Source organism: Oryctolagus cuniculus, chromosome 9 (assembly GCF_051225735.1).
Source record: "Oryctolagus cuniculus isolate XC-2025 breed Fujian yellow rabbit chromosome 9, ASM5122573v1, whole genome shotgun sequence".
Classification (NCBI taxonomy): domain Eukaryota; kingdom Metazoa; phylum Chordata; class Mammalia; order Lagomorpha; family Leporidae; genus Oryctolagus; species Oryctolagus cuniculus.
The window spans coordinates 17189481-17215303 of record NC_142875.1 but is presented as its reverse complement, the minus strand read 5'-3'; the positions used below and the strand labels follow the sequence as shown (position 1 = coordinate 17215303).

The following is a 25823-nucleotide window of genomic DNA, read 5'->3' as shown; positions in this document are numbered from 1 at the left end:
ATTTTCTATTTCATTAGCCTCCACAAGGTGGCAACATAAGCACATGGCATTCCCAGTCCTTGACTAATAAATAATTGGAGATCCCTACACTAATCTTCCCATTTTCTCTAGATAAACAACGAATCCCAGGGGCCAGCATCATGGCACAGCCAGTGAAACCATGGCTTGTGACGCTGGCATCCTACAGAGTGCCAGCAGGAATCCCAGCTGCTCTGCTTCCCATCAAGCTTCCTGCTAAGGTGCCTTGGAAGGCAGTAGATGGTAACACCCAAGTGCTTGGGTCCCTGCCGCCCACATGGGAGACTGGGGTGGAGTTCCTGGCTCTTGGCTTTGGCCTGACCCAACTCTGGCTATATCAGCCATTTGCAGAGTGAACCAACAGACGGAAAAGCAATATCCCTTCCCCTACCCTTACCTTGCAATAAAATAAATAAATCTAAAAAAAAAAAAAAAAGTGAATCTCATGAAGACTCCCCCAGCAAGAAAAACTTCCTAAAATCACTCTTGGCAAATGAACTCCTGAAACTGAAGGTCAAGGCTGTAACCAGAGCTCTAAGGCCTCCAGCAACAAAAGTGAGAAAGAAAGAAATTAAGTACAGGATCAGTGTTGTATCTGTAGCATGCACTTTGTTCCCTGGACAAACAGGGACAACACAGTACTTCTACTGGAACCACCACAGAGGCACCGGTTACCTACCACAGGCGATCAACACACAGGGGAAGGTTAAAGCACTCATTACATTCATTAAGATAGAGACTGGCCGGCGCCGCGGCTCACTAGGCTAATCCTCCGCCTTGCGGCGCCGGCACACTGGGTTCTAGTTCCTGTCGGAGCGCCAGATTCTGTCCCGGTTGCCCCTCCTCCAGGCCAGCTCTCTGCTGTGGCCAGGGAGTGCAGTGGAGGATGGCCCAGGTGCTTGGGCCCTGCACCCCACAGGAGACCAGGAAAAACACCTGGCTCCTGCCTTCGGATCAGCGCGGTGCGCCGGCCACAGCGGCCATTGAAGGGTGAACCAATGGAAAAGGAAGACCTTTCTCTCTATCTCTCCCTCTCACTGTCCACTCTGCCTGTCAAAAAATAAAATATATATATATATATAAAGAATTTATAAAAAAATTAAATTTAAAAAAAAAGAGACTGGAGGCTACGCATGTTTTTACCTATACAGTCTGAGCATCCCAAACATGGGAATACAAAACCCAAAGAAACTCTTTGGGGGACAACATGATGCTTCAAGTAGGAAATCCCACACTTGACCTTATGTGACAGGTGGCACTCAAACTGCAGGTGTGCTAAAACGGTTACATGAATTACCTCCTGGCTAGGCATAAGGGGTGTGCATGAGACACACATGAATTTCACGTGTAGACTTGGGTTCTACCCCCAAGACAGCTCAGTATGTATCTGCACATATTCCAAAGTCTGAAAAAATAAGCGTTCTGAACCACTTCTGGTTCCAAGCATTTTGGGGAAGGGATATTCAACCTGCAGTAAATGTCAAGAAAATTTTCAGTAACTGCTAATATTTTAAAAACTGACTTTACAGGTCCTAAGTAAAGGGCCAAGCAAAAGTCACTTCTACAGAGAACTTCCAATTAAGACGCTGGTGTTAAAAAAAAAAAAAGAAGAAGAAGAATCTGGTGTGTGATGCAGGAGAAACTTCAGTCTCTCTGCTCCTATGTATCAATGACTATTTCTGATTTTCCTCCTTCTTACTCAGTGTTGACTGCAAGGCATGAGTCACATACAAATCCCAGCTTGCCTTCTACTGGGTAGGTTCTTGTTAGGAGAGGGTCCTGCCCCACAGAGGCGGCTTGGGACGGGGCAATGGTCTGCTGCAACCACAAGGGGGCAGCATTTGGCGGCTCAGGGAGCCCAGCCCCTTCCTGGTCTTCCAGGCTTCCAGACACAGGCAAGCACTGCCTGAGCACCTGCTCCCAGCCAGACACCGTGCACTGTGAGGACACAGCAGTGCGCAGAGCAGAGCCGACCCCTGCCCCTGCGCAGATCAGAGGACTCCACAGGACCATACATGTTAAAGCCTTGAGATTGAGCCCAAGTCCATGCGTGTTATAACTGAAGACCGGGGGATGGTGAGATCTCTGCTGATGGAGTCCCTGCTGCCCTCACTCCCAGCCTGCACACTCTTCATTCTGCCTCGGCTTCTCTCCCCAAGTCCCCACTGCCTGGCCCCTCCACGTCACAGACCTCCCCACATAAACCCTGCCCTCTCCCTGCAAGAAACCTAACCCCACCGACGAGGCCAGGAAAACAGCAGGGAGCACCCATCCCACATTGCAAGCTGCAAAAGTCCTGGAACTGGTTGCCACGTTCTTGGAGGAACAGACCACCCATTTTACAGCGCTGCGGGGCTGGTACCACTGAGGCTCGCTCGGTAACGGACCCCACAGGTGCCGGTGGCCACCTGGCGCAGACGCAGCAGCTTTCTCCCAGTGCGCTTCCTTAGAATGTAACTTTAGTGGTGTTTCCGGTGGCTATTCAAATCGCACTAGGGTGGGGTGTGCCACACCATGACAGCCAGGAGAAGCTGCCAGGTCAGGCGGAGTGCCTTGCGTGGGTTTCCAGTGATGCACCTTCCTATCCTGGGGGCCGTATTGCTTTGTAGGTGGAGATGGCAGGGCTCACATCAGAATCAGGAGACCACGAGAGGGTAGCACAGTACCTACAGCCAGGGCACAGTGAAAGTCTACAGCTTCCACATCTGCACGAAACAGCGTGGAGCTGCAAGGGAGTACTGGTCAACCTCCTGCTGGCTCCCAGCTCCACTTGCAGCCTGGCTCTTGCAAACTACACCTCCCAGACTCTCTTGGGCCAACTCAGGTTCAGCCATATGGAGAGCCCAAGCCAAGCAGGCACGCAGGAGAGGGGGAAGCCAGTTTTCACTAGCATCTCCCGCCTGCTCCAAGCAGCCATTGCTGTCCCAGAACACAGAGGAAAGAGAGCTCCCAGCTAGGGGGGGTTCTGCTCCCAAGGGTGCCTCTGGCAGATACCATATCTAACCCTAGAGGTGGGAGCAACCTCCAGGCCCTGCCAGTCCCCAGGCGGCTGTGCCCATTATCATGCACTCTTCCCCATCACCTCCATAAAGTCCCTGCACGAAGCTCCCCCTCCCAAGCCATGCATCCTGTTTTCTGGGCTAACCCCGACTGAGGCAGTGCTGTGCACAGGGGACCACAGAGTCCAGTGACGAAGGCCCCGCGGTGGTCCACACAGGCAAAGGCCTCCGAGGGTGGGCCCTGTTCCTTCCCTCTTGCCTAAATGTCCCAAGTATACCAAGTGCTGGGAAACCTCGAGAGCTGCCCCTGCTCTCTGAGCTGGCCACAGAGTGAAATCCTGCAGGTGGTGGCCCAGGGTTTGCTCCCAGAGCCTGCTGCCTCCTCCCCACCCCGGGTCCATCATCAGGCCGCACAGAGGTGTGGAAGCCCCACCCCACAGCACAAAGCCAAAGCACAGGCTTTCCTCACCTGGAGCGAGATGATCTGAAAACATTAAGGTGCACAAAAGCACACAGGCCACCAAGGCTTCCCGAGCAAGCCACGGTGTGCTGCTGAGTCGCCCGGCTCCACACGGCAGCCCTCATCTGCCCAGTCCTACAGACCCACTGCAGAGGGAAGGAACCCTCAGTGTGTTCTTGAAAGTTCAAGAAGTTAGAGGCTCTCTGCTCCTCCCCATCTGACAGACAGCTGGGTCTTTCTGTGCAGGGCCAGCACATCCCCAGGACACGATGGTGAAGGTCGGAGTCAACAGATTCAGCCGCCTTGGGCACCTGGCGCATCCCTTGGGCATCCCTTGGTCACTAGGGCTGCTTTTAACTCTGGCAAAATGGATCTTCTCACTATCGGTGATCCGTTTGTTCACCTCAACCACATGGTCTGCACGACCAGTGTGATTCCACCGGGCCATTTGCACATCACAGTCAAGGAGAAGAAGGGGAAGCTGGTCATCAATGGGAAAGCCAGCACCAGCTTCCAGGAATGATATCTGGCCAACATCGAGAGGGGTGACGCCAAGGCAGACGAAGCTGTGGAGTCGCCCACTGGTGTCTCCACACCACGGAGAAGGCTGGGGCTCATTTGAAGGGTGGAGCCCAAAGCATCATCGTCTCTGCCCCTTCTGCCGATGTCCCCATGCTTGGGATGGGCGTTGAGAAGTATGACAGCGTCCTCAAGATCATCTGCAGTGCTTAGCCGTTCTGGCCCAGGTCACCCATGACAATTTTGGCATCACGGAGGAACCCACGACCACTGTCCATGCCATCACTGCCACCCACAAGTCCGTGGATAGCCCAGCTGGGAAGCTGTGACGTGATGGCTGTGGAGCTGCCCAGAACATCATTCGTACATCTACTGGAGCTGCCAAGGCCATGGGCAAGGTCATCCCTGAGCTGAATGGCCTTCCACATGCCCGCCCACAACCTGTCAGTCACAGACCTGGAGAAAGCTGCTAAGGGTGATGACATCAAGGAGGCGGGGAAGCAGGCATCAGCAGGCCGCCTGGAGCCTCCTGGGCTACGCCGAGGACCAAGTTGTCTCCTGCGACTGTGACAGTGACACCCACTCCTCCATCCTGGATGCCAGGGCTGGCAGTGCCATCAGTGACCACTCTGTGAAGCTCATTTCCTGGTATGACGAGTTTGGCTACAACAACAGGGCAGTGGACCTCATGGCCCCTACGGCCTCCAAGGAGAAAGAGCCTCTGAACCGTGGACCCCAGTGAGAACACCAGAGGGAAAGAGAGGCCCTACGCTGCTGGGGAGCGCCGTCCCCACTCAGCCCCCGACACACTGAGGGTTTCCCCCTCTTCAGTTTTCATCCCAGAACCCCTGGGGAAGGGGAGGGGCTTAGGGAACCCTCACTTGTCATGCTACCATCAATACAGTGTGCAGCACCCCAAAAACAAAACAAAAAGTTAGAGAACAACTGGGCAGACACCTTGGGCTGACTGGAAACTTCCTTACTGCTCACGGCAAACCTTACTCCTGATTTTAAGAATTTTCATAACACAACCTTGGGAAAAGAGCAAGTCACATTTTCTATGATGTATAAAGTCTCAAAATTCTCTGTCCAATCAGTGTCACTCATTGTCATGATCTCGAAATAAAGGGTTCACTGGGGTCAGCAATGTGGCACAGAGGGTAAAGCCACCTCCTGCAACATATGAGTGAACACTGGTTCGAGTCCTGGCTGCTCCACTTCCAATCCAGCTCCCTGCTAATGCACCTGGGAAAGCAGTGGAAGATGTTCCAAGTACTTGGCCCCTGCCATGCACGTGGGAGACACAGACAGAATTCCTGGCTCCGGGCTTTGTCCTGGTTCATAGCCATTGCGGCCAACTGAGGAGAAAACCAGAAGATAGAAGAGCGCTCTCTCTCTCCCTTTCCCCCTGTAACTCTGCCTTTCAAACAAATACAGATAAATCTTTAAACAGAAAAACAAATGAAGGACTCATTACCTTATCCCACGAAGCAGTGAAATCTTGCACATGTACTATTGTTTTGCCATCTGAGGTCAGCTGAGTGCTGCGCTGGGATATTTCATCAAGTAACAGAAAGTCCTATGGAAACAGGGGAAACACATACTGTTTAAACAGCAGAAACAACGAAAGGGTAAACAAAAGAACCACTGTTTCTATGGAATTTGCAATAGAAAACTTTATGCGGCCCACAGATCATTTTAGCAACGGAACCTAACGCGTTTATCAGTTCACGTCAGAACAAAATAAATATTTAATGACACGAATTACCGTGTACATTATAAAATAATGAACTACAAGGCTGCTATCTTTGCAACTTTCTCAGTAAGTGGACTGGTTCCTTCCTCGAGGGAAAACACTTCAGGGGAGAACCTGGCCTTTCCACTGACTCACTGCTGTGTTACCAACAGCAGACACTGCGGTGGTAGGAAATGATTTGATAAATATTTACCAACGCCTCACCGCGCACCAGCACGTGCTACATACAACGAAGGCCATTTCCAGGCCGGAAGGAAGTGAGCTGGGCCAGAAGGGACGGCCAGGCAACACGGCCCCATGGCCCAGCCTGAAGCAATGCCTGTCTGCTCCTCATGCTTTGGCGCTGCAAGCCTGTCACTGACTGAAGCCACACTTTAACAAACTTGCCATCTCAAACAACGTGCTACGGCGAGTGTTTGGTGCAGTGGTTGCAATGCTCTGGGCACATGCACATCCCATATTGGAGGGCCTCGGTTGGACTCCTGGCTCTGCTCCAGTCCAGCTTTCTGCTAATGCACACTCTAGGAGGCAGCAGGTGGTGGCCAGTACTTGGGTCTTTGCCTCCTACATAGCAGACCTGGATGGAGTTCCAGGGTCCCAGTGCCAGCCTCTGATCCAGCTACAGCTGTTGTGGGTCTTTGGGGAGTGACCCAGAGGACGGGAGCTCTCTGTCTGAATGTGTGTGAATGTGTGTACGTGCGTGTGTCACTTACCTGCTCTCGCTGTGGGTGCCCTTTGCCTCACAGCAGGAAAGGCCCCGTGGTCCTTGTGTTGTTTTTCACACTAGTTAGCAGCTATGCAATGCACTTTAATGGAACTTTAAAAAATCAAGTAAATCATTACAAGTCTAACATAATGACGTGTATTCCCTCTTGCTCCTCAAATGCTAGCCATTCATAGTTAGATGAGAAAAAAACACAGTGGCACAGAAATGAAACCAACAACACAGCTCACTCCACTCCCAAATTTTAGACTAGGGGCAGAAAGTGCTGGCTGTCCGCCAAGTTTGCTGTCAGCCTTCTGTGGTAAGGAAGCATCCTCTTATTTTTTTAATAGAAAGTTTTTATTTAATAAATGTAAAATTTCATAGGTACAACTTTTGGATTATACCAGTTCTTCCCTCCATACCTGCCCTCCCATTTCCTACTCCCTCTTTCATCCCATTCTTCATTAAGATTCATTTTTAATTATCTTTATATACAGAAGATCAACTCTATACTAAGTAAAGATTTCAACAGTTGGCACCCACACAGACATACAAAGTATAACGTACTATTTGAAGACAAGTTTTACTGTTAATTCTCACAGTCCAACTCATTAAGGACAGAGGTCCTACATGGGGAACAAGTACACAGTGACTCCTGTTGTTGATTTAACAATTGACACTCTTATTTATGATGTCAGCAATCACCTGAGGCTCTTGTCATGAGCTGCCAAGGCTATGGAAGTCTTCTGAGTCCACAAACTCTGTCATTATTTAGACAGGGCCATAAGCAAAGTAGAAGTTCTCACCTCCCTTCAGAGAAAGGTACTTCCTTCTTTGATGGTCCCTTCTTTCCACTGGGATCTCATTCACAAGGATCTTTTATGTAGGCCATTTTTTGCTACAGTGTTGGCTTTCCATGCCTGAAATGCTTCCATGGGCTTTTTAGCCAAATCCAAATACCTTAAGGGCTGATTCTAAGGCCAAAGTGCTCTTTATGGTGTTTGCCATTCTAGGAGTCTGCTGTGTGCCCTGCTTCCCATGTTGGATCATTCTCCCCCTTTTAATTCTATCTATTGTAATTAGCAGACACTTGGTCTAATTTATGTGATCCTTTGACACTTATTCCTATCTTTATGATCAGTTATGCACTTAAAATGATCACTTTAACTAGTAAGGTAGCATTGGTACCTGCCAACTTAATGAGATTTGGAGTCCCATGGCAAGTTTAGCTTTACCCTTAGGGGTAATTCGAGGGAACATGTGCCAAACTGCACATCTCCTCCCTCTCTTATTCCCAGTCTTATTTTTAACAGGGATCAATTTTCAATTGGATTTGAATACCTAAGAATAATTCTGCTTTAAGTAAAGAGTTCAACCAATTGTATTAAGTAGAACAAGAAAATAGTACAAAGAATAAAATAGTAAGCTGTTTCTCAATAGTCAGGACAGGGAGGAAGCCTCCACTTTTTAGCAGGTGCACCCTGCTAAAGACCCAGCAAGCTGGAACCACTCTGCCCGGCCTACTGTGCAGCTAGGTGTAACTATGTGACCAGAGGCCAGGCCCAGAAGAGAAGAACACCCAAGAACCTTCCTCTACCCTACCGCCTGGGCCTTAAAAGCTGCCAGCTGGGTCAAGGCCATGCAGAGGGGAGCAGTAAGAAGGAAGAAGCTTGGATCCCTAACACTGCGTACATCCTACAGATGAACCAGTGGATGGAAGACCTCTGTCTTCTCTGCCTCTGCCTCTCTGTAACTCTGCCTTCCAAATAAACAAATAAATCTTAAAAAAAAAAAAAAAAAAATTAATGGCCAGCGTGACACGGGTAAGAGGTGTGGCCCTTAATCCCACTCCACCCTCATGAGTGGAGTTACCACCCTTGTAAAAATCGACAGAGAGAGAGCAGCCCTGCTCCCTGCACCACGTGAGGACACGGTGCTGCCTCCAGCTTCAAGCCAGAAAACAGGCTTTGCCAGACCCTGAATCCAGTCTTGTACTTCATGGCCTGCAGAACTGTGAGAAGTAAATTTATTTTCTTTATACAATACCCAGTCTGCAGCATTTTCTTACAGAAATAGATAAGACACCCCTGAAAACATACCTCGGAGTCCTAACCCCAGGACCTTGAAACAGACTTTCTTTGGAAATAGGAGTGTGGTGGGCCCCTATTCCATCACATGTGTGGTCCTTACAAAGCAAGAAGAGACAGACTGAGACCAACACAGGCAGCGAGCAGCCGCGTGATGATGGAATCAGACACGGGAGGGACACGGCCGCAAGTCCAGGGACCCCCCAGGGACGCAGCCACCAGCGGCAGCTGGGTGAGGAGAGGCAGGATCCTCCTCCACGCCCTCAGGGGACTGTGGCCCCACTGCCACCTGGATCTCAGACAGCAGCCTCCAGGACTGGGAAGGGAAGTTTTACAGGTGGATGCTACCCAGATCCTGGCACGGTCCCGTCAGCCCAAGCAAACCCACACGATCGTTACAAGGACTAACTGCCTGTGCAAGTGACAGCAACACAGGGGACTCTGGACCCCATCCTAGCAAACGAGAGGCAAGTGATCTCAGCACCCAGACGCGTCTGAGAGAAAGAACTCGCGTGAGCCATTGACCGCATCCCTCAGACTCCCAGCTTTCACTCCACAAAGTTCCAAACCCAATTACAAAGTCTGACTTCAAAAGAGCCACTGGGGAAAACTGAAAAAGAAATCCTTCTTCCTGTAGGAAAAGGAAAACGGGTTTCTGTGCGTAGCCCAAGAGCCACCCACTCTGCACTGCCTCCCTCACCCAGCAGCCTTCTGAGCACCTGTGTAGGTCAGGTGTTGCTCTCTCCACCTACACCGGCCCCGGGTCCAGCGAGGAGGCGGTGGACAGATGGACGCCAGTCAGAGGGCTCCCCTGCAGCCTTTGCCGTGGCCTCTGATTCTCTCTCCGTGGCATCTCACAGTCAACCAGGTGCTGAATCTGTCTATTTTGCCACAATTCACTTTTCTCCATTCCTCTCGACAGCTCAATTTCAGAAGCTCCCTGACCACCAATTGTGTGACTTGCTGGTTGTAGGTTTTCACTGCTCTCCCTACACTTCCTGGATTCTACCCCAGCAGTCCCAACCCAAGAACCACTCCTGTAGGATCTTCGGACAACACCACCGCTTCTGTACACCATGATAGCAGTCCTCAGCAGCCCCCCCAGCACCTGCATCCACACCCCCCAAGGGGCCTCTGCCTCCATCCCCTGACCATAAATCCCACTCAGGATGCTGGGCCCATCTCCAATGGGAATCCTACTGGGAGCCGGCTTGGAACGGGCCCCAGAGATGAGGTCCCCAGAGCAATGAGCAGGTGCCCCTCACAGCCAGGACACGTGGATCCATGCTGCCCAGGTGCACACACAGACTACGGTTAGTTCAAAGCAGTCCAGCCCCTCCCTATGTCAACAGAGCCTCGCATGGTCCGAGTCTGTACAGCAACAACCAGAAAGTTCTTACACATCATAAATCTTGTCTAGAGGAATAAAATTCAGATTTTAGCTTAAGCCAAGTACCAGGTCAGAAAATTCAACCTTCAGTGCATGCCTCTTGCAAGAGCTTTGCTTTTTTTGCCTTTTTTTTTTTTCTCCTATTTCAAGGCAGGAAATGTGTAGGCACAAGGTGAGGAAGTGAATCTGCCAAGCACTTGTCCACAAACGGCAGGTCTGGGGGAGCAAGAAGTTACCACCTTGCAGCAATTAAAGGAGACTCCATTCGACACAAGAACAGCTTGTGAAGGTGCCAGAAGTGCTGGCTGGATTTTTCTCTAATACTCAAGGCGCGTGAAAAAAAAGCTGAGTTTAAATCGCCACTACAGCAATGAACAGGTCACGGGGAAGCATCAGATGTCAGAACTGGAGCCAAGAAGTCTGACTTCCGAGGTACAGCCTAGGCCTAAGCAGTTCCACGACCCGGGTAGGCGCCACACACGACGTTCGGCATGGATGCTGGTCAAGACAGGATCCTTGATGATCCGATGGGGCTTGCTCTCTGCCAAGACCGTTGGCTGCTTCCTTACTAAGAGAAAAACCAAGGGAACTTCTTGGGCCTTTGACTTCATAGTGGGTCCTCCGTGTTCTGGGCAAGGAAAAAGGCAGGTGGCACACTACGAGGCTCACGCAGAGGTCCACACCCTGGGTAGGGACCTCACCCCGCAGCATCTCAAGGGTGGAAGTGTGAGCCTGGCTTCTTCCCAGGGCTCCCCGAGCTGACTGCACTGGACATCACCCAGGACACCCCAGCCCCCGAGTGCCAGCCACAACGCAGTGTCCTGTGCACACGGCTCCCTAAAGGTGGGGTGCCCACAAGGCTCCGAGCCTTGCTATGCCACAACTCGCGACTTCCAGCCTCCACGCCAGCACTCTTGCTTCCCCTCCTGCTGCCATTCCCACCTCTGACTGCTCGTGAACACACCTGAGAAGCAGAGACAGTGCACACTGGATCAATTCACCCCATCTGCTGCCCACTCACCTGTTGGAGAAGGCCTTGGAGAGAAGCAGACTGAAGCAGGAGGGTTGGGGGAAGGAGGAAGAGGAGGGTGTAGGAGAAAGGTGAAGGAAGAGGAGGAGGAAGAGGAGGAGGAAGAGGAGGAATTTTGCCATAAGACAGCCCTGGAACTGGAGCTGCAACGTCAGCTCTTCCCTGGGCTCCAGCCTGGGGCCTGCCCTGCAAATTCAGACGCATCACCTCCACAACCACACGAGCCAATTCCTTAAAGTCACTCAGTACCTCTGTACGTGTACACACACACACACACACACACTCCTTCTGATTGTTTCTTGGGAGAACCCTAAGACAAAGGCTTTCTTAATACATGGGGCATGGGGCCAGCGCCGTGGCTCACTTGGTTAATCCTCCACCTGTGGCGCCGGCATTCCATATGGGCGCCGGGTTCTAGTCCCAGTTGCTCCTCTTCCGGTCCAGCTCTCTGCTGTGGCCCGGGAGGGCAGTGGAGGATGGCCCAAGTGCTTGGGCCCTGCACCCGCATGGGAGACCAGGAAGAAGCGCCTGGCTCCTGGCTTCGGATTGGCACAGCACCAGCCATAGCGGCGATTTGGGGAGTGAAGCAATGGAAGGAAGACCTTTCTCTGTCTCTCTCTCACTGTGTATAACTCTACCTGCCCCTCCCTCTCCCCAAAAAAAGTGCATGGGGCAGGAGGGCCTCTGGCACAGCAGTTAAGTCGGTACGTGGAACACTCAGATCCCATATCAGAGTCCTGGGCTCAGTCCCTGTTCTTCCTGCTCATGTGCACCCTGGGAGGTACAGATGGCAGCTCAAGACATTGGGTCTTTGCACTCCCATGGGAAACCTGACTGAGTTCCAGGCTCCTGGCTTTGGCCTGGCCCAGCCTCAGTGGCTGCAGGCATTTGGAATAAACCTGCACATGAAGATCTCTGTCTGTCTCTCTCTCTCTGTCTCTCTCTCTCCTCCCTTCAAATAAACAAACGGGCAACATGTGAAATGATCTCTGCACCACCCAGTGCAATCCTCCTTTTTACAGATAAGAAAACTGAGCCCAGAGAGGCGGTGAGGGCCCTGGGTCTGTGTCCCCACCACGGGGGCTGCTCTTCTCCATGTGTTCTAGGGGAAATCCTGCAGGCCACATGCTCTGCATTTCGGTTCCAGTGTGCCACAGCACCCTACAGGGCTCCCACATGGAAAGCCCAAGTCAGTGTTTCACCAGCTGAGAGAACCTGGAGCTGCTCCTCCATCCCCACCCCCCATCCTCAGTCTCCTTAGCTGTAAAACAGGGAAGGTAGGGTAGTTGTAAGAGCAAGGGGTGAACACTCAGAAATCACCTGCCCACCAGCCATGCAGCGAGCACTCACTATTTCCTGTTCACACCAAGCCCTGTGGTTTTGATCTTTTATCTCGTAAATGGCCATGTGACACACGAATTTTATTAGCCATTTAGGCTGCTTCCAATTATCTACACGGCCCAATGAGAGAGAGCCCAGCTATCTTCACAGCTGGGAGCCAGGCAAGCAAGTCATTGCCAATGCCAGGCCGGGCCAGGCACAGCCCTAATCGTTAAGACAGCTGGGCTGGAGACACACAGAGTAGGAAGAGAAAGGCCCATCCGTCCCCACTCTAGACAAGGCCTTGCTCCCCTCCCGTGGGTCAGCCAAGATTCTCCAAAACGCAGTGTTCCAGGAATGCCCAACTCAAATCTGCTCCTCCACTTGGCATTTCTCTGGCTTCTGGTACAGGCTGGGCCACCCTGGGTCCCTGCCTACTCCTGGGACTGTGGCTTCCATCAGCCCAGTACTGAGTGCCCACTGCATGTCCAGAGAGGCTGGGCTAGGTGGCACCTGCCTGTGCAGCAGAATAAAAGCACAGCAAAGGCCATGGGAGAGGAGCAGAGCGCTCAGCAGGGTGTGCTTAAACCCGGGACAGAAGAGAAGGCACCTGGCAGGGCCAAAGGTAGGAGCCAAAGACCCCGGATTGGGGTGCATGTGGGGTACAGCAAAACCTAGAGTGTTAAAATTTGAGTTTGCAGGAAAAAAGGAACCTATGGAGGTTTGGGGAATCAGATTAGATGATGACAACAATTATTCCACATGTTAGAAGGTACTAAGAAGGCAACGTAGGTTAGGAAACCAGGGCTCAGGGCAGAGTCCTCACTCGATCTTGTACAAGCTATGTGACAAGGGACACTATTTAACCTATTAAGGGAACCTGCAGAGGGGACATTAGTGCACCAGTAAGCCTTAGATTATCATCAGAATGAAACAACAACAAAAGTAAAGGTTTGCAAGGACCCCTGACCCCAGTACAAGGGTACTTCCAAAAACTCAAGGAAAATAGAATTAAAAGATAAGATTACTTCAGTACCAAAAAAAGGATCTGCAATCAGTGAATATGGGATGTTCAAAAAGTTCATGGAAATGCATGTTATGAATAAAATTATGCCTGGATATCAAACATTTTCTGCACCGAAGTAAATTTTTAATTCTGTGTTCTGTGAACTTTGTGAGGTTTGTGCACTGATGAGCACACACACACATGGACACGCACGCACACACACACACACACACCAGCAATGAAAGTGAGCAGCATAATAGTGACAACAGTAGTAACAGAATTACAACAGCACAACACACAGCAAGCCACCCTCTAGGAGAGGCACAGTGTGCATTTAAAATGACACTATCGTCAAAATATTTTCCTCAATGTTTTCTTTAAAAAAAAAAAAAAAAGCTATTCCAATGCATGGACCACGCCTTAACCATGCTGGGTTAAGCCACGGTCACAAAAAATAACTTCAGGGGCTGGCACTGTGGTGTAACAGGTTAAAGAATGGTGCCTAACCTATACGGGCACCAGCTTGAGTCCTGGCTGCACGACTTCCTGTGGGGAGCAACTCGGACTAGACTGAGTTACTGGAATTAAGACTTATTCTATGCATCTGCTCTCCCACAATATGGCGCTGGGAGAGAAGAAAACAGCTTCTACACAGCTGCCTCCAGTTCAGCCAATAAACTGTAGGACTTGCTCCTGATTGGAGGAGAGCAGCGTACTCGGCGTGTGGGCAGCAGAGTTGGGATTGGCAGAGGAGGACTATAAAGGAGGAGAGAGACGGCATGCACCAGGAACATCTAAGGGGAACATCTAAGGGGAACATCTGAAGGAACACCTGTGCAGCCCCCGAGAGAGCCGGCCGGCGGTGTGCTGCTCCCCTGCGGAAGTGGGGAATGTGGCCAGGGGGAACCGCCCTTCCACGGAGGTGGAGGGACAGTAGCCAACCCGGGAAGAACCAGCAGCAAACCCAGGGAGGGCCGAGCAGACAAAAGAACAGCGCAGGGTCCTGTGTCGTTCCTCCACGAAGAGGGGGAGCGACAACTTCCGATCCAGCTCCTAGGCTAATGTGCCTAGGACAGTGGCTGAAGATGGCTCAAGTGCTTGGGCCCCTGAACCTTCATGGTAGACACAGAAGAAGCTCCTGGTTCCTGGCTTCAGCCTGGCCAACCCCAGCCTTTGTGACCATTTGGGGAGTGAACCAGTGAATAGAAGATCTCTCTATCTGTCTTTCCTTTTCTCTCTCTCTCTATGTGACTCTGCCTTTCAAATAAATAAATAAACCTTGAAAGAAAGAAAAGAAATAATACTCCAGGGCACCAGAACTGACCCTATGTGACTCATCAGTTTCATGCATACTATTTTTTTTATGACCTTGTGTTAAAAACTGATCTTTGTTTATGATGGGGCACTGTGTTCACAGGAGATCTTTGCTGGGCTTGGATCATGGCTGAGCAAAAACAAGTAGATCTGTTTAAAGCTCAGACAAGCAAGGCCCTCGCAAGGAACCGATTCATTCTCACTTTAGACCCATTCAGCAGTACCAATACGTGAGCACCTATTATGAGCCAGGCCCTTTATCTTAGTTATGTAAGTTATTTGCCCCTAGCAATTTAGGGACAGCTGCTTAGCAAAAGTGAAAAGGCTTGTAAAATACTGGTTCAACCACAGTAAGAGAAAGGAAAAAAGAGAACAGGAAAGAACAGGCAGGGATCCAAAGGCATAGCCAGAAATCAACAGGTAAAGCAACTGTGGAGGAAAGACCCGATTTTAAAACGTTTAATTAATTTTCAGGCAGAGAGAGAGAAAGACACATCTTTCATTGACTGGAGCACTCCCCAAATGCCTGTAACACTCAGGGTTGAGCCAGGCTGGAGCCAGGAGCTCAGAACTCTGTTTTGGTCTCCCATCTTGGTCTGCCCAAGCACCTGAGCCATCTGTCACCTGCTGCCGCCCAAAGAGCACTAAAAGGAAGCCAGACCGGAAGTACCTGGGACTTGGAAGGGCACTGATATGGGATGTAGGCATCCTAAGTGGTGGTTCAACCGGCTGCACCACAATGCCAGCACCAAGCACCTGCTTTTCAACAAGGGTCATTAGGTGAGGTTCAGGCCACTCTGCCTCCCCAAGCAGCAGGGCTATTTGGCAAGCTCTTCTCTTCCCAGTACAAAGAGGGACCCACTCCTCCTACCTACTCATTGGAGCTGGCACAGGAGACGGAATCTGTTTGCTTCCCTGTTCCTAGCATTTCATCACACCCCCATTATCACTGACACAGACAACCCCCCGGTCACCGTCACATTGCTGTCCACATGTGATCACAGTGTGTGCTGTTTCCTGCCCACCCTCCCTATGAGAAGTAGGGAAGTCATTCCTACGTCTGGAATAACTGCATGCTTTGGGGCTGATAGAGTTCAGCTCCCCTTAACTGGGACCCAAGAACCCAAAGCAATAGGAATAAGGAGCCACCCACACCCTTCACCATCATTCTCTACCAAACCTTGATTCTCCGGATGCTGACAATCGACTCTGACACTCTCTCGATCGCTGCCGGGAAGAAGAGGGTGACGGTCAGCCGCACGGCGCCGTACAGCGTCACGGCCACAAACACACGGCTGGCTGTGATGACGTTGCCCAGGAGCACATAGACTGTGAAGGTCACGAACACGATGATTTTGCTTGCAACGAAAAATGAGGCCAAATTCATCCCTCTGAGGTAGGAACTGCTCAGGATCTTGGAAATTTCCTTCCTGCAACGGACAACGGACAGGAGCTTTGCAGGAAATGTCCACGTCAAGCTCACGACCCCAAGCGCCTTTTGCATGTGGCTCTGTTCTAGGGTGGGGGCCACAGATTAAGACAAACTGCTTCTCACACGGTGAAAAATTCAGTGCTTATCCAATATTTTTATGCGCAGTGGTTGAAATGTGCAATGCCATGGGATTACATTTTGAGTCTATCAGACTGGGCTTGAACAAGCGTTCGAATGACTCACTCAACAAGCATTTGTAAACTTAAGCCTTGTGCCAAGTGCCTCTGTGGTGCCAGAAAGATGAGGGAGACACAGCCTGTCCCCTCCAGGTGCTTCGTGAACTCATGAGAGGAGAGAAAAGCAACCTGAGAATCGTGAGACCCCCAAGACCCTAGACAGAAGGTGCAGCAAGCATGGCGCCTTTGGGAGCAGGCAAAGGCAGTGGGTAACTCCACGTGGTGCAGAGGGCCACGTGCTTGGCAGAGCCAGAGAAGAATGAAGGCAACAGGGTTCCCAAACATAGGGAGGGGCCTGTAAAGGTGCAAAGATGAGGGTGCCAGGTATCATGTGTTGAGGTGTGAAAGGTAATCAAATATTTCAATCAAAAGACAAAAAAATTTTTCCAAAGATAGGGAATAACAAAGAGGAATACTGATTCCATGGCTGTTTGGCTCAATACAGGCTCACCCCATCTCTGTAATCTCCCCATCAACATCAATTACAGCTTCATTTCAAAGGTCATACCCTCAGTATTAACAGAACCACTGCTTATTCAGAAACACTTGGAATTTCATTTTCACTATTAGTCAGATTCACGTACATTTTTTGCCTTAAGAAAAGGGAAGCGCAGGGGCCAGCGCTATAGCGCAGTGGGTTAATGCCCTGGCCTGAAGCGCAGGCATCCCATATGGGCACCAGTTCTAGACCTGGCTGCTCCTCTTCTGATCCAGCTCTCTGCTATGGTCTGGGAAAGCAGTAGAAGATGGCCAAGGTCCTTGGGCCCCTGCATCCACATGGGGAACCTGGAAGAAGCTCCTGGCTCCTGGCCTGGGATTGGCATAGCTCTGGTCATTGTGTCCAATTGGGGAATGAACCACTGGATGGAAGACCTGCCTGTCTCTCTCTCTCTCTCTCTGCCTCTCCTCTCTGTGTAACTCTCACTTTCAAATAAATAAATAAATCTTTAAAAAGGAGAGGAGAGGAGAGGAGAGGGGAGGGGAGGGGAGGGGAGGGGAGGGGAGGGGAGGGGAGGGGAGGGGAGGGGAGGGGAGGGGAGGGGAGGGGAGGGGAGGGGAGGGGAGAGGAGAGGAGAGGAGAGGAGAGGAGAGGAGAGGAGAGGAGAGGAGAGGAGAGGAGAGGAAAACGAAAAGGGAAGCCCAGGTTAAAATGGTGTCCTAGGCCATTCTACTAAACCTACTGCCACATGCAGGAGGTGGGCATGCACAGCGTTCAAGTTCACCCCCATGTGAAATCATAGCGAGATTTCTCAAACCAATTCAGGACCAAATGGTAAGAGGCACAGCGCACAAACACCGCCCGCTCAGCACAGACCTACCTTCTCAGACTGGCGATGAGCTCCGCAAACGACTTCTCCCAGGCATACATTTTTATTATCCTTATGCCAGTTATAACCTCATTCATGGTCCTGATCCTGGCGTCAGTGAACGCTGCCGTTTTACTCCTAAGGGGGACAGGTGGGAGAGGTGAGCCACCGGATCACAGCCCTGCTCTCCAGCAGGCAGGCAGGGCCCACGATCCAGGGACTCCCTGCAGCTCCTCGGCTCTGACAACACAGGCAGGCCTTCCTCAAAACACAAACTGAAAAGGCCGCAATTAGGAAGTCAACACTTTAGCCCACCTCAATACATAGGTGGAGGATTTGCAGTATCTGCGGAGGAAGACACGACAATGAATCAGGTACAATCTCTCCCCTAAGGAACTCATAGGCGGGAGGGGAGGGCAGCAAAGTGAGAGGACCCAATAACAGCAATGCAGGTGGAGGGAGGGAAATAAAATAGGAACGAAATATTGCAGAGCAGAAAAGAGAGGGCTGTTAATTCCATGGAAACAGTGCAAAGCAGGCTTCACAGTACCAGGAATATTTGAACAGAGGCTGCGAGGATAAGGAACATTTCTCCTGATGGCAAAGAGGGAAAACCCTGGAGGCACCAAAGAAGGAACCCATGGGCATTAAACAGCACAGCACGGCCTTGACCTGATGCAGGTTAAGCCATGACTTGCAATGTCAGCATCCTATATAAATGCCAGTTCAAGTCCTGGCTACTCCACTTCCAAAGTAGCTCCCACTAATGCACCTGCGAAGCAGCAGATGGTGGCTCAAGTATTTGGGTTCCTGCCACCCCTGCGGGGAGACCCTGCTGCAGTTCCTGGCTCCTGTCTTCAGCCGGGTCCAGCCCTGGCTATTGTATGCATTTGAGGAGTGAACCAGTAGATGAAAGATCTCTCTCCTTATCTCTCCCTCTTTGTCTCTGCCTTTCAAATAAAGTTTTCAAAAGATATTTCAATTTATTATTATGTAATATATCCTTAAATAACTTCCACATATGTAGATTCAGCTTAAAGATACTCCATATTGGGGCTGCAGTGCCTGCAAAGCTGGCTTCAGGAGCCAGTGCATCCTTTCACCTTTCAAGATTAGCCTTAGGCTTACGGCTGGAGCCCCCAATGGATAAGCCTGAAGAGCCTGCGACATATGCAAAGAAGAGATCATCAAAGGCATTTGTTTCTGAGGACAAGCACTGGGCTACACCAAGCCACACAGGGTGCATTTTTCCAACCAGATCTCTTACCGCAGTGACGAGAACAGCTTCCCGATGCAGCTTTGCAGAGGCAGGAGGATAAGCAGCACTGCCATCCCAGCAAGACAGGAGACGCCTATCTCCATCCAGAGCAGGGCAGTCACTGCCACGGCCTGCAGTGGTCCTGCCCATAAAAAGTGCAGAAAGATTGTCACCTTCAAAGGAAAAGACAAAGCGTTCTTAGGCCTAGAGAGCAACAAACCCCGTGAGGTCGCGCTACACAAACAGCCTGCTCTTGGAAGAACAGACAAGAATCTAAACTGAAAGGATCGCAATGGCTGTTCAACCTGCTGGGGCAGGAATCCAAGAATCCTGCACAGCTGAAGCCACCCAGGGGCCACAAAGGGCCGTGCTGAAAGGAAGGTGTGCGTATGCCCGTCTCACAGTTGAGATGAGGGCGCCCCAGAGCGCTCTCTGCCACACAGCTCAGTCCCCAGCAAAGCCTGGACTATGGTACCGGGTACGGGAGCTACTCCAGACTGGCTTCCAGTTTCTTCAGGGCAGAAATCAAGTCTTACTCCTCCCTGATTCTGCGTAAGGGAAGAGGGACCCTGTTCGATGAGTGGATATTTGACAACAGAAGTGGTCCTGGAACAATGCAGATGTGACCAGCAGCTAGAAGCCCTGGATTACAATACTTCCAGAAGCTCAGTGCAAAAGATGGGTGTGGTGGGATAGTGGAGGAAGGGTTATTTTTGTGCGGGAACCCCATCTGGCATTACTTATCAAAGGGTTCCTATGACCAGGCACTGTTCTGGGAACAGGGAAAGAAGTTATCTCTGCCCACAGGAGTTCAGCCTGTACAGCGGAGAAGGAACAGCTCAGTTGCAATCCCACAGCCGCAGACTACGAGCTAACAAAGGGGAGCCAAGGAGGACGGTTGGATGCATCTAACCAGGGTGAGCCTGAACACCACCCTCGGCCTGTGATTGCTGAGGCGTGTTGTAGACAACATCAGAAAAACAAAACTCAAGGGGCTGGTGCTGTGGTGTGGTGCGTAAAGCCACTGCCTGTGACCCAGCATCCCATACGAATGCTGATTCAAGGCCCAGCTGCTCCACTTCAATCTGGATCCCTGCTAATGTGCCTGGGAAAGCAGTAGGAGATGGCCCAAATGCTCGGGTGCCTGTACCCGCAAGGGAGACCCAGAAGAAGCTCTTGGCTCCTGGCTTTGGATCAGCGCAGCTCTGGCCGTTGCAGCCAATTGAACCAGCGATATGGAAGTAATGCGGAGTGAACCAGCAGATGGAAGATCGATCTCTCTCTCTCTCTCTCTCTCTCTCTCTGACTCTCCTTCTATCTCTGTGTAAATCTGACTTTCATATAAACCTTTAAAAAAAAAAAACAAAAAAACCAACTTTGTCTCCTTTGTCTTAAGTCCTCAACAGAATCTGGGCCAAATCAAAACCAGCACCTGCTGTTCCAAGAGGTTGAAGAAGGACACGCAGCTCACCTGGTCAAACTTGTTCACATCGTTGGACAACAGATTGACTATCTGGCCTGTGGTCGTTTTCCCCATAGCCATGTTACTAAGACGAAGCGCCTGAAATAAAAGAGGAAAACAGAGTTACACTTAAAATACAACAAATCTAGGGGTCAGCACTGTGGCCCAGTGGGTTAACGCCCTGGCCTGAGCGCCAGCATCCCATATGGGCGCCAGCTTGAGACCTGGCTGCTCCATTTCCTGTCCAGCTCTCTACTATGGCCTGGGAAAGCAGTAGAAGATGGCCCAAGTCCTTAGGCCCCTGTACCCACATGGGAGACCCGGAAGAAGCTCCTGGCTCCTGGCTTCGATTGCCACAGCTCCAGCTGTTGTGGCCATCTGGGGAGTGAACCATCGGATGGAAGACCTCTCTCTCTGCCTCTGCCTCTCCTCTCTCTGTGTAACTCTGACTTTCAAATAAATAAATAAAATCTTTAAAAAAATACAACAGGCCGGCACTGCGGCTCACTAGGCTAATCCTCCGCCTTGCAGCGCCGGCACACCGGGTTCCAATCCCGGTCGGGGCACTGGATTCTGTCCTGGTTGCGGCTCTTCCAGGCCAGCTCTCTGCTGTGGTCAGGGAGTGCAGTGGAGGATGGCCCAAGTACTTGGGCCCTGCACCCCATGGGAGACCAGGATAAGCACCTGGCTCCTGCCTTTGGATCAGCACAGTGCGCCAGCCGTGGCGGCCATTGGAGGGTGAACCAATGGCAAAAGGAAGACCTTTCTCTCTGTCTCTCTCTCACACTGTCCACTCTGCCTGTCAAAAAAAAAAAAGAAAAAAAAAAGAAAAAAAAAATTAAAAAAATACAACAAATCTGGGCACATTTTCAGGGGCTCTTGTGTGAAGTCCAGGATGACCCACAACAGCAGCTCCAAGAACCAAACACAGCCCACAAGGACAGCAAAGGAAGGAAAAGAAACAGAGAGGGAAAAAAACCCACCTCATTTTTATAATCCACTTTATTTTTTATTTATTTGAACTACCATCCAAGAGAGAAAGAGAGAGTTCCATCCAGTGATTCAAAGCCTTGCATCAGCCAGGGCTGATCCAAAGCAAAGCCAGGAGCCAGGAACTCATCTGGGTCTCCCATAGGAGCATCAGGGACCCGAGCCCCTGAGCCGTCACTGGCTGCCTCCCATGTTGTACATTAGCAGGAAACTGGAACAGAAGAAGAGCAGCTGGCATTGACCCTCTGCACCCCCTGTGGAATGCAGGTGTCTTAACAGGTAAGCCAATCATTTTAAAAACCACACTTTTTAATGAAGGTGGACAAGCCCAAAACACAGGGGACACGAGTTTATATTTAAGAGTCAACCAAAGTAATGTTAAGCCGATTTAGAGAACAATGGAAGGGTTGCCAAAGGAAAAATACTAGGGTCTTGAGTTATAAACCTGGAAGCCATCGTTAATTCTCCATACGATGTTATCTAAACATTCGGGGTCTGAATTTCCTCATTCTGTGAATGGATATGAGTGAAATGACAAGTAGTTACTGAGTAGCTGCTACTGGAGGATTTCAGGCATCTCGGGAAAGACTGTGACTGATGATCCTATTTCCCTGTCTTGAGAGGAACACAAGCACTTGTAATTCAAGTGTGAATGGGAGAGCAGCTCACAGATCAAGGGAGGTTTCCACTGAGGGACAGTGCTGGTGGGAGAGGTCTCGGATGATGAAGAGCAACTATATGGAGAAAAGAGAAAGATGCCGAGTGCACACAGAGGTGTAGAGAAGGGGTCATGTGCAGGCGGCCGCGTCAGGAATGGCCCAAGGGGACGGCGATGTGGGCAGCTGCTTTCTGCAATGTCGGCATCCCATGTGGGCACCAGTTCAAGTCCCAGCTGCTCCACTTCCGATCCAGTTCGCTGTTAATGTACCTGGGAAAGCAGTGGAAGATGGCCCAAGTGCTTGGGCCCCCTGCACACACATAGGAGATCTGGAGGAAGCTCCTGACTCCTGACTTCAGACAGGCCCATCTCCAGCTTGCATTAACTTGCTCACTCTCTCTCTCTGTAACTAAATTTCAAATAAATAAATAAATCTTAAAAAAAAAAAAAAAAAAGGCAGCCAGACTGGTTGAGGGTGGCCAAGAAAGCAGCCAGAGTCTGAAAGTCAGCAAGGAACAGGGAAGCCTTTCAGTGTTAGGAAAATTCAGCTGTAGATGTGCTAGGCCAGCAGATTCCTGGAACAGGGAGAATCAGGGGCCGCCCTGGGAATAGTCCAGGCGAGAGGTAACAAGATCATCCAGCAGGGATGGATGAATTGAAAGTAAGAGCAGATGGAGGGGGAAGCACAAGTAAAAATGCTATGCAAATGGGAGTGAGTCAATCAGAAAATGGGGGGAAAAAAAAAAAGCAGGGGCAGGGGCAAGGGTGGGGGACACGCACCTATAGGAAAGGCCCAGAGCTTGCTGTGCCTTAACCACTAAAAGCTCTCTGCAGATATTTTAGAGTCCAGTTTTGCATACATGTTAACACCACATGCAAAAAGTACAGAGTATACTTTCAGGGACAGAATACCTGCTACGAACTTGTAAGAATTACAATAAGACCAAATGGCACAACAAATGCTGACTCTAAACTGTTAGTAGCCAGCGCTGTGGCATCATGGGTAAAGCATGCAGCACCAGCATCCCATATGGGCACCAGTTTGAGTACCAGCTGCTTCCCTTCCAATTCAGCTTCCTGCCAATGAGCCTGGGAAGGCAGTGGAAGAGGGTCCAAGTGTTTGGGCCCCTATACCCACATGGAAGACAGAGGAAGCTCCTGGCTCCTGGCTTAGGCTTGGTCCAGCTCTGGTCACTGCAGCCATTACAGGAATGAACCAGCAGATGGAAGATCGATCTCTCTTTCTCTCTGTCTCTCTCTTTTTTCTCTGTAACTCTGCCTTTCAAATAAATAAATCTCTTTAAAAAAAAAAAAAAAAAACCTCAGGACAAACCGCATCCAAGGTGAGCTATCACTCAGACTCTGACTGCTGCTGACCAATGAGGATAAAAGGGCAAGATGACAAAGATGACCATCTGTGCAAAAGACAAAACTCCTCTGGGTGCACCCCAGGGCTACTGTATTCAGGCAAGGCTGCACAAGCGTAGGCACGGACTCTCGAGGTCAGACACTCAGATTACCAAAGACAGTAACAAGTCTGTGGACCACACAGAAACTGAGGATTTGCTGTAAGAAAAATCTGTTCTCCTGCAGACAAAAGAAACAAGAGTGAAGGCCATGAATATTATTTATGAGGAAGAAACACACGGCTGACAAGCAAACTGCCCAGCTTCTAGCCATGAGACAGTGGTTGGTCCTGGACTTGTCTTCCATCGTAAAATATAAAATTGGGTCAAACGTATGAAGCAGCTGCTCTCGGGCCCTCACCTACAGGTAGACTGTGAGAACTGAGAGCCAGGAAATACAGGAAGTGGCCAGTGACTGGCCTGGCTCACAGTCTGGGGGTACTGTTTTTGCCTAAGTAGAACAGCAGTTTCACGGAGATGGCTGCTCCAAGTACAGCAGTGTCTTAAATCAGCGACACGGCAGTGGGCATTCTCCAAAAGTTTTAGTGGGGATTTGCCAAAATTACTTTGCCATTGGTTCCACCGTCCTTGGGCAGGCCAGGACTCCATGAGGTCTATAAGACCGGCATCCATGGGGTTCAGTGCCGAAGGGAGAGTCCGGAGGTCATGAGGTGTTAGGAGACACGGACATTCTGCCTAACCCCAGGAAGAAGCCGTCCACAAGGCCCTCAGACCACACTGGGAAGGTGTGTGTTAGTAACAATGATCCTGCTCTACAGCAAGAGCCATGCACCTGGCCCAAGCTCAATATGAAAATACCAGCTGTACAATGGGTTGACTGAATCCATTCTGGACAAATCGTGGTGACCAGTAAATCAATCAAATGTTGAATGTCATGAGTGATACATGGAAGGATACATGAGTGATAATAGGAAGTGTAGGCTAATAGGTACTGAGTTTTATACTTAGCACACTGGTCCTATCAGAATTGGACATATATGTTTATCTATCAATTTGAGGATGAGTATTTCCGTTTTAAATTTGGTCCAAGTGGGAGAAAAAACTCAACACAAATCAATCCTAACATGATGACATGGATTTTGGAATTATAGAGAAGAATTGTAAAACCACTATTATAAATATGTTTGAAGAGTTAAAAGAAAATACAGTTATAACAAGCCAGTAGTTAGGTAATTTCAGAAGGGAGATGGACACTAGCGAAAAGAAAAATTGAAATTCTAGAACTGAAAAGTACAATATCTGAAATGAAAAATTTTCTAGTTAGCATTAATGGCAGATAATTTCCTCTGATCTCTTTCCAAAGTCACTGAACACTTCTTTTGTAGTTTCCAATCTGAAAAACTAGCAGGGAAGGACACAGACACACACACACACACACACACACACACGTGACAAAAAATAACAAAAGCCTGCAGGTTCTATGGTAAAGTGAAGAAGAGAAGAAGAAAGAAAAGTATTTGCAGAAATACTGGCTGGAACTTCCCCCAATTTTGGCAGAAGGTATTCCTTTGTATGCCTCAGAATCTCAGTGAACGCCACGAAGGATAAAAACAAAGACCTCTGCTGAAGCACTTCATAGTCAGATTTCTGAAAACCAAAAAATTAGAGAAAATTCAAAAACAGCCTGGGAAAAATGGTGCACTGCGTCGGGGAACAGCAGAACAGCTAACGGACGACTTGTGAGAAACAATGGGGAGGAGAAGGCAATGGAACAACATCGCTAGTGCTTCAAGAAAGACAAGAATTCAACCCTGAATCTATCCCACAAAAAAATCCTTCAGAGTCTAAGAGCGAAGTGCAAACATTTCCTGATGAACAGTGCCAAGAGAATCCATCACTAACTGACCTGAATGCTAAGAAAATAAAAGGCACTCTTATCAAACTAAAGGAAATAAGTCAGATACACAGAGGAATAAAGGAAATACAATAGCAAACACCCGGGCAAATACAAAGCATTTATTTCCTCCTCTTAACTTTGCTGAAAGACAACTGGCAGAAAATGGTAATAGTGCCTAGTAGGAGATGTAAAATATAAGATAATAATAACAGAGGATGAGGAAAGGTACGGGAATTTTTTTCTTTTCTTTTCTTTTCTTTCTTTTTTTTTTTTTTTTTTTGACAGGCAGAGTGGACAGTGAGAAAGGTCTTCCTTTACCGTTGGTTCACCCTCCAATGGCCGCCACGGCCGGTGCACCACGCTGATCTGAAGGCAGGAGCCAGGTGCTTCTCCTGGTCTCCCATGGGGTGCAGGGCCCAGCAGAGAGCTGGCCTGGAAGAGGGGCAACCGGGACAGAATCTGGCACCCCAACCGGGACTAGAACCCAGTATGCCGGCGCCACAGGCAGAGGATTAGCCTACTGAGCCGTGGTGCCGGCCAAGGTAAGAGAATTTTACTACTGCACACTTCTTATACTAAATGCAAAGAAGTATATTAGAGTGCTAAGCTAA

The 25823-nt window shown here is 49.9% G+C and overlaps 1 protein-coding gene and 1 pseudogene across 2 annotated transcripts in view; one reads left to right on the top strand and one right to left on the bottom strand.

Annotated features, from left to right (window-relative positions):
- Window positions 1–25823, bottom strand: part of ABCC4 (ATP binding cassette subfamily C member 4 (PEL blood group)) — a 269575-nt gene that overhangs the window by 167816 nt on the left and 75936 nt on the right. For both annotated transcript variants that reach the window (XM_002713003.6, XM_051850536.3), the window contains 5 exons: window positions 20310–20399; window positions 18848–19011; window positions 17593–17718; window positions 15786–16035; window positions 5474–5575 (listed from right to left, as the gene is read on the bottom strand). In XM_002713003.6, the coding sequence (XP_002713049.1) occupies window positions 5474–5575; window positions 15786–16035; window positions 17593–17718; window positions 18848–19011; window positions 20310–20399 (732 nt within the window). The remainder of the gene's footprint in view (window positions 1–5473; window positions 5576–15785; window positions 16036–17592; window positions 17719–18847; window positions 19012–20309; window positions 20400–25823) is intronic.
- On the top strand, window positions 3747–4738 carry LOC103349119 (glyceraldehyde-3-phosphate dehydrogenase pseudogene; annotated as a pseudogene).